The following is an 8,942-nucleotide window of genomic DNA, read 5'->3' as shown; positions in this document are numbered from 1 at the left end:
TCAGTATGATTATAAAATATTGGTCATGTATAATTGTTTTGTGATAATTACCAACTAACCTGGAGTAATTTATCTGGAGATGTCTCAATACCTGGAATCAGCCTTTGAGGATCAAATCCTGCCTGCTCAACTTGGTCGAAATAGTTATCTGAATTTTGGTCAAGGGTTATTATTCCAACGGGAATAAGAGGATATCCTTTCAATGGCCACAACTGAAATAAAATTACTTTAAAAAAAAATTTTTTTTTTTAACCATTTATAATACAAAAGCAGATAAATTTACCACATAGATATCTCAGGTCTATGTTGTTTTTTAAGGGTACTAGAGGCTATGTTTGTCTTATTTACGACTTTTAACTAGAGTTATAAGAATAATAGTGGCTGCTAGTAATTGTAGAAGGTTACATGGGAAATTTCTCGTCATAAGTGATAGAAATTTCAACGTTTGCATTGAGCTTCATAACTTTCAACATATGTTTTTATAGTTAGCTTTGTACTCCATTTTATTGGGTGTTGATATGTTAAATATGAATTTGCCTAATAAAATTATGTATTAAAGTGGAGAATTAAAAAAAACTTCCTTTAAATTATTATCTAATACTGTATATTTAATTTTACAATATTTTGGGTTGTTTTCCGCATCTTATGGTATAATTATTATTTATGGTCAATTTTATCCATTTTGTTTCTGAAATATTGTCATCCACATTTACATGATTAGGAATTCTTACTATATATTCCTATGCAACTATAAAAAAATGTAAGACATTTTAATCATATTACTACAGATGACAAAATTTTGGAAATAAAATGGATAAAATTGCCTATAAGGAATAATAACACCAGAAGATTGGAAAAATACCCCCAAAACATTATAAAATTAAATATAGAGTATTAGATAATATTCTAAAGAAATTTTGTTCTTCTTATTTAATTTTACATTTCACTGTTCATCTTTTTTATTTTCTTCAATTTACATTGTTCATTTTTATAAAAATTATCATAATTAGCCATACCTCTGTTAAATTTAATTTTTGTTATCTATTTGCTTCTTCTTTTTTTTTTTTTTTACCTCATTAAAGTGTTTGCATCTTTTTTAGCCCTGATGCAACATGGGGTGAAATGTTGGCTCAAATAGTTTTATGACTATTTGAGTTTTTTCTTTGACCTTGTCTTCTTTTTATTTTAGTCTTAAACAATTGTATTTTTCTTTCATAATCAATAGTATTAACTAATAAAAAAAAAAAAGAAAAAATATTGGGGAATTGAATCCTATAAATTTATTTTATACTGCTCTACATTACTTTTCCTCAGTAAGATTCAATTTTTTAATAATTTGATCTGTGCTGAACACATTGAGTGTCAGGGATTCAGTACTTCATAACAAAGTGCTGTTTCTTGAGCAACAGTAATACAAGGTGAGGTGTAGATAGTTGACCATAGATTAATGATTAGAGAAGTTTGTCGGGGGGTGCGGTCAGCAAAGAACAACATAAATAAATAAAACCATATTTATTTAATTTATGCCGACGTTTCGACCTGAGTTTCAGGTCTTCATCAGGGGTTATGGCGTAGAAGGTAGGCCTGCAACTCAAGTCTCCATTTGCAGCCCTACCTTCTACGCCATAACCCCTGATGAAGACTGGAAACTCAGGTCGAAACGTCGGCATAAAATAAATAAATATGTTTTTGTTTATTTATATTGTTCTTTGCTGACCGCACCCCCCGACAAACTTCTCCAATCAGTAATACAAGGTGATTTGGTCAGAATCTTGCTCGACCACCAGATTTTTTCCAAATTAAGGATGCTCCACTTTATAGAGGCTGGGTGGGCCCCAGGGTACTCCTGAACACACAGGGCTGACTCACGGCTACAGTAACTGAATAAATAATTATCTACCACAGCCGGATTTGAACCTGGATCTTTGAAGTTAGTAGTACAGTGCCTTACCACTGAGCTACCACACCATTTTCAATTTTTTACTTCTAATTATTATTATAAATCAAATTCTTTTTAATATATACTTTAATTGATAAATTTAAATACATTATGTGTTTTTTTAAAATAAATTATTAATTTAGAAGAATGTTCATCTATTTATTTGTTATTTTTCTCTCTATAAAAAGCATATAATAGAGAAAAAAAATTGTAAAATTGATTAAATCCATTTAATTACCTTAGTCGCATCAAAAGGATTCCAGGCAAAGCCTTCAACCTGAGATGGTGTCATGATTTGAACGCTTAGGTTCCAAGATGGGAAGTTTCCGAGAGAAATAGAATTGAAGAGATCTCTAATATAGTAGTCTGGATCAACTCCTGCCATCTGAGTAGCGGTTATTGGATCCATATTGGCTATGCCTTGATTACTCTAGTAATAGGATAGAATAAAATTTAATTATTATAAGCAGAGATGGGCAAGAATTAGCTATAGTTGAAACTAATAGCTAAAGTTGCCATGGATACGACACTTATTCATGAATGAACCATTGATAACTAAATATCGTATCCATGACAATTTTAGCTGTTAGTTTCAACTAGTTAATTTTTGTCCAACTTGATAATAAGTACATTAAATCCTCTATAAATTTTATTTTTATATCAAATGATTTATTTTGAAAGTGATGAAGGTACATTTATTTTATAATTGAGATATTAATTATATTTACCAGCAAAAGCAAGATATTACAGGTGGGGAGGCAAGTGGAAGATTTCCATATATATTGTAACGGGGAAGAAATGGAAGTGGTTGCAGATTTTACCTACCTAGAAACTATAATAGACAGGCCAGGGAAAATATACTCAGAAATATCAAACAGAATAATGCAGTCTATTACCAGATCTGCAGTACTGTAATAGGGAAACGAGAGGTAGGTAGGAACATCAAGCTCCATATCTACAAGTCTGTATACTTGCTAATACTCTTGTATGGAGCTGAAAGCTGGATATTGACAAACCGACTTGAGACTAGAGTCACTGCTGTAGAAATGAAGTTTTTGCAAAGAACAGTGGGAAAGATGAGGAGAGATCATATTCAAAATGAGAGGATACGTCAGGAACTGGAGATTGCCTCAGTTAAGGAGGTTCTGCAGATATGGAATTTGAAATGGTTCGGCCACGTCATTAGAATGGAGGAATATAGGGACCCCTAAAGATGATGGAGTATATACCAGATGACAGAAGGCCTCGTGGACGACCAAGGATGTCCTACCTGAAATATGTTGACAGGCTTTGCAGAGCAAGAGGGAAGGATCTTCGTCAGGCCAGAAACCTAGCTGCTGATAGAGAAAATGGGAGCCGGTGGCTGAACACTTCCCTACGCTGAGTGGACACTATAGGGAGAAGCAAAAAAAGAAGAAGATATTAAGGGGTTTGTGTTGGATTAAATTAAAAAATATGGGTTACAGAAAACATTGTAGAGTAATTTTTTTGGTTTTTAAAGGTGCCTAATTTATTATTCCAATTAGAATAATAACAATATTTAAGAAATACTACGTGTTTGATGGCTATGAATGAACTTACACAACTTTTGAAATCAATGAAAGAACGTTTTCAATTCTTTTGAAAGAACAAGAAAAAGTAATTTCCATAGGAATAAAAATAAATGCCACTTTGACATTTAATAACCTAACCACTTTCATGTTATAAAATAAAAAAAAATAAATATTCAACTTTTATTCTTTGTTTGATAAATTTTATGTTAAAATTAATATTGTTTTACTGATTGTTATTCAGTCGTCTCAAGTTAGTGTATGTGCAAGATATTTAAAATAACTATGGTGTGCAGATGGCATATGTTATAAAAAAATTCATTAAATTCTTGTATTTGATATTATCAAAGTTTTTCAGTATTTCCTGTTGCGGTAGTAATCCCAATTGTTTAAATTCTGCATCCTAGTTCATAGTTGTTTTTTAGAATAACTAATACGGACCATTTCCCAAAACTCTCATCCAGTAAAACACAAATTAAACAATCTAATTTTTAAACAACTGTAGAAACAAATAAAAATACTCAGTAAGTGAAACAACACTGTTCATCTCCCTGGTTTTAATGTAAATTGAGCAAGAACTTTGAGATTAAAATTCAAAGTAATTTTTTTTTAAAACAAATTCATTACACATTGATAAATCAACTGGTACATTTATAATTAAACATAAAGCTGTTGTCTTGTAAAATTTTATTGCATAATATTTTCTATATCTGTTTGAAACTCTTACAATGAGACTTCCTTTCTAACACTTTCCACTTTCAAAATAAACTTTTTCATCACTCAATTATTTTAATTATATTGGTAACTATTTGTTTCAGAATGAAAAGATTGTGTAAAAATGTAATTATGAGAAAATGGAGTTCCACTTTCAAAATAAACAGTTTAAATTGATTTAATTTTTCAATTATTTTACTCACAATCATGTGGAACTTGCAAAAGACATACTCCCCTTGGTTGTTTACAAGAGAGAAGGTGTTGGGGCCAAATCCATTCATTGATCTGTAATTTTGAGGAATACCAAGGTCACTGTGAACGAACATACTCATCAGCGTGGTTTCGGGCATCAGTGAAATAAAGTCCCAGTACATGTTCCAATCCTAGAATTTAGGGAAAGCGTCAGATATGCAAATAAAGAGAGTGTAAATACATAAAGTGTATTCAGCAAATATCTTGAAAATTACTACTCCTACTAAGATATATATCATAAACTACATTATAATAAATTAAACTAGCTTTAATACGAGTGCTCACAGACATTGGTATGTCTAATGGCTCCTGTGACATAGATTTTCCAAAATAAATTCACTCATGATTTTTCAGGACATTTTAAATGAAATGTTGCTTTTAAAAATATTGTATCTCGGTAACTATTGAATGTAAACTGCTCTATTAGAACTTTTATCTTATCACATTTACTCTGCTTTATATGATGTTTTATTAGGTTTTCTTGTGTTCTATTTTTAAGGATATGGAGCTATTAATGAAAAATTAATTTTTTTTTTAAGTTTTGTAAAAGCTGCTATTTTTTATCCTTCCTCATCAATTTTGCAATGGATAGATTAATCTCAGTACTGAAAGGATAGATTAGATTAAAATTAAATAAACTAATTAGTTTTTAAAGAATTAAATTAAACTCTTACTCTCAAATGTGTCACTGGATTTCTTTTCTGTGAGTGGACGAAACTGGGGAATAAGAGAGGATCTCTGATCCAGAAGACGGGTAAGTTGAGGCCTACCAAGTCCCAGTTACCTTCTTCAGTGTAAAACTTTACTGCAAAGCCTCGAGCATCTCTAAACATGAGTAGTCATAACACAAAAAAGAAGCTGGACTAAATTTTTAATGTCATATTATTTTATTTTTTACTACTAATTGATAAAGTTTACATACATAAATATATAACATTTAAAAATGAAATTTAAGAATTATACCTTTGTACCAGTTGGCATGAATAATTAAATTGAAAAAAAAAATAACAAATAAATAACATGAATAAATAAAACTTGGTTAGTACTTACTGAAATTATAAGCTCATATTAGTTTTTAGACCACATATTAACTAGAATTTTTTTTCTTTTAATTTAGAATAAAATAATATAAAATTTAAGCAAGTCTATTGGAATTAAATTATACATTTCAGGCAAATTACTAATCACAAAGAAAAGGAGTCATCTGATTACCTCAAAATTGACTTTCAATTATAATATAACATTGAGAAAATTAAATATTGGTTTTTAACTACAGCAGAAACTTGTGTATATGACTTGTACTAGCCAGATAAAATGAGGTTATTTTTAACAGCACTGTGATTTTTATATTGAGTGTGATCAAATTCATAAAAAAAAAAAACCATAGGGAATTCTTTGAATCCATTGTAAAAAGGATTTTATCCTAAACCGTCCATCAGTTTGTTGCAGGATCTAAGGAATGCAGATCTTCCGCCATTGAGCTGAACAATACTTTTTGGATCTTATTATACTGTTTAAAGAACTATTTTTATAAAATAAAATATTAGAAAATGATAAAGTAAGAAATATGGATTTATGACAAATAGCAGTTGCTGTGAGTGTAGAGTGATCCTTAAGATAAAGAAAAACCTTGAAGTATTTATAATTTAGTGTGATAAATGTTTTAAATTAAACTATATAAAGAAATTTTGTAGTTTTCACACCCAATTAATGAAAATAAATGTTTTTTGTTAGTTTGAAAAATTATTCAAATATTGAAATCAACAAATATAATTTTAATGAATACATGTTTTCCTCTCTGTGTGGGCTCATTATCACACATGATAGCATCTTATAGGAGGTGGATGTGGTTATGGTCAGTGGATATTCCTTAAATGTTTCTATCGGCTTAATCCAATGGACAACAATGGGAGCAGTTACCCAGGCTTATTGGAGGGTATGAGTAGGATTGAATGCCCTACTCATATATTTTTTATTTCACAAAATACCTGTCTTGGATCCTCCTGAGGTCGCATTACTGTAAAATAGATTGGGGTGACAGGTTGTAGGGCTTGGTAAGAAACGGATCCCTAAGATTTTAAAACTAAACTGATAGGTCAATGTCCGAGGGGTGGATCTTAGTGTAAGTGAAAGGATTGCATTTAGACTGAACTTGTAGATTATATAAACACTGAGCAGATGTATGTAAAAAGCGATTGGTGGTATTGGTATTGAACCTTGGGTTTGCTAAGTTTAAGAAGTGCTAAGTTTAAGAACCTTAAGTTTTGCTTATTAATGTCTTTGCTATCATATTTTTCTACAATTTTAGATTTTCAACTAAGTATCAAACCTATATATAAATAAAGGAGCTTTGAATGATTCTTATTTAAGAGGAAAACATCAAATAAAAATTTAGTGTTATAATTATCTTTAACTTTAATATTAATTTATTGATACTTTATCACAATAATTACTATTTTGTTATCAATTATAATAAAAAATATCTTTATACCATCAACATGTTTATTTTCCTGTAACTCCTATGTTTCAACCATTCTCAAGGATATCTTATTTATATCACTGCTTACAATATCATTAAAACATTGCAGATTTAGATTAATTTTTATTAATATATTCTTGTTTGAGAGTGGTTTAGTTTATTTAAAAACAAATTTGATCCTTTTTTTTCTCAACTTTATTCTTTTCAAAATCTTCCAACGTTTCGACCCTCAGGTCATTCTGAAGGATACCTACAAAAAGTGTTTTTAATTTTATATAACAATTTCATTATTTCCTTCACTTACATACTGATTTCTTTGGCCCTACCTTTATTTTGATGTCACTTTCTTTTTTAAAATATTAAAAATGCCGGCTAATTGCCTTTGTCCCATCATTAAATAAATTAATCATTAAAATAATATCATAATAACATTATAAAATTTTTGTTTTTTAAAAAATAGATTCCTACTTACATTACTTTTTCTATATAATTCCTTCTTAAATTTAGTGTTATAATTATCTTTAACTTTAATATTAATTCATTGATACTTTATCACAATAATTACTATTTTGTTATCAATTATAATAAAAAATATCTATATGGCATCAACATGTTTATTTTCCTGTAACTCCTATGTTTCGACCATTCTCAAGGATATCTTATTTATATCACTGCTAACAATATCATTAAAACATTGCAGATTATTCGGCCTTGTCAAAATATATCTTAGGCTATCAACCTATCTTTAATCCACTTTTCTATTTATTCTAATTTTATTCAATTAACACTATCTATATAGGATTGATAAGGTTGTAATAGATAGTATAAATTGAATAAAATTAGAATAAATAAAGTAATGGATAAAAATAGGTCGACAGCCTAAGATATCTTTTGACAAAGGCAGAATAGCCTGCAACTTTTCAATGAAATTGTTAGCTGTAATATTATCAATGAGATATCCTTGGGATTGACCAAAACTAGAAGTTATAAGAAAATAAACATGTTCAGACTATATGGATATTTTTTATTATTGAAAAATAAACCAATTTTAAAGAAGAAATTAAATTATATTGTAATATCCTCTTTTATGAGAAAATATTTATTTTTATTTATAAATGATTTTAGTTATGTTTTTATTTTATGTATCAACGTTAAATATTGTTTATTCGTTGCGTTAAATAAAAAAAGAAAACTAAACAATTTTGATCAGTCATATACGGAGTGGAAGGATCGTTATTCAAAACAAAGAAGACAGCGAAAAGTTCGTTGAATTGCGGCCATGTTGAGCAGATTCAAATTTTTTAAAAACTTTATTTTAACTTTCCATCATAATTGAAATTCTGACATTTAAGAAAAAATAGAAGTTAAGAATAAGTATTAAAGAAAATTATTCATAAAGGAAATCATATGAAAAAAACTCAAAATCGTAGTGCTACAATCGCTGTTGAGAACTAACAATGAGAGAAGGGAAAGGAAGAAAACTTGGTTTTGAACATTCGTTGCTTAGGCAAGGGCGGGGAATGATGTTTCCTGGATGAGGAGGTCCTCATCTTCACCCCTAGCTCAAGGGTGGACATCTTGAAAAAGAGGACATCGAAGAGTCACCCAAGAAGAATAAGGGACTCCTGGTTTGGATCACCAAACAACACACTTGCATGGATAAGAAGTGAATTGTAAACTCATGAAGAGAACCAAGGTTTTGTTTAAAGTCAGTGTTGGTTTGCTGAAATATTGTTTACAGAAAGTGTTATTTTATTGAGAAAGAAGAAAAAGAAAACCTTCCATCATCAAAAGAAAATTGTATAAATTGGTTAGTGTTGATCAAAATAGAATTGGAGCAGATTTGTAAAGGTAGATAATAAATAATTTAATTCAGTGTCATTAGTTACTGAATTTATGTTCTGATTGTCTAGAAACCCGCCCTGAGATTAAGAGTCTATAATATTATAAATAATTAAAAATAGAAATTCTCATATTTATTTAATATTTAATCTTTTTATTTGACCTT

The 8,942-nt window shown here is 29.3% G+C and overlaps 1 protein-coding gene across 1 annotated transcript in view; it reads right to left on the bottom strand.

Annotated features, from left to right (window-relative positions):
* LOC106679278 (catalase) overlaps positions 1–8,942 on the bottom strand; it is a gene marked incomplete at its 5' end in the record, with an annotated part of 33,561 nt that overhangs the window by 11,453 nt on the left and 13,166 nt on the right. The window contains 4 exon segments of the mRNA XM_067051371.1: positions 60–212; positions 2,178–2,369; positions 4,407–4,586; positions 5,130–5,280. Of these exon segments, the coding sequence (XP_066907472.1) occupies positions 60–212; positions 2,178–2,369; positions 4,407–4,586; positions 5,130–5,280 (676 nt within the window).

This window comes from Halyomorpha halys, unplaced genomic scaffold (genome assembly GCF_000696795.3).
Source record: "Halyomorpha halys isolate HHAL.00 unplaced genomic scaffold, Hhal_1.1 Scaffold190.1, whole genome shotgun sequence".
Lineage (NCBI taxonomy): Eukaryota > Metazoa > Arthropoda > Insecta > Hemiptera > Pentatomidae > Halyomorpha > Halyomorpha halys.
Note: the sequence above shows the minus strand (reverse complement) of the source record. Positions and strands in the feature narration are given on the sequence as shown.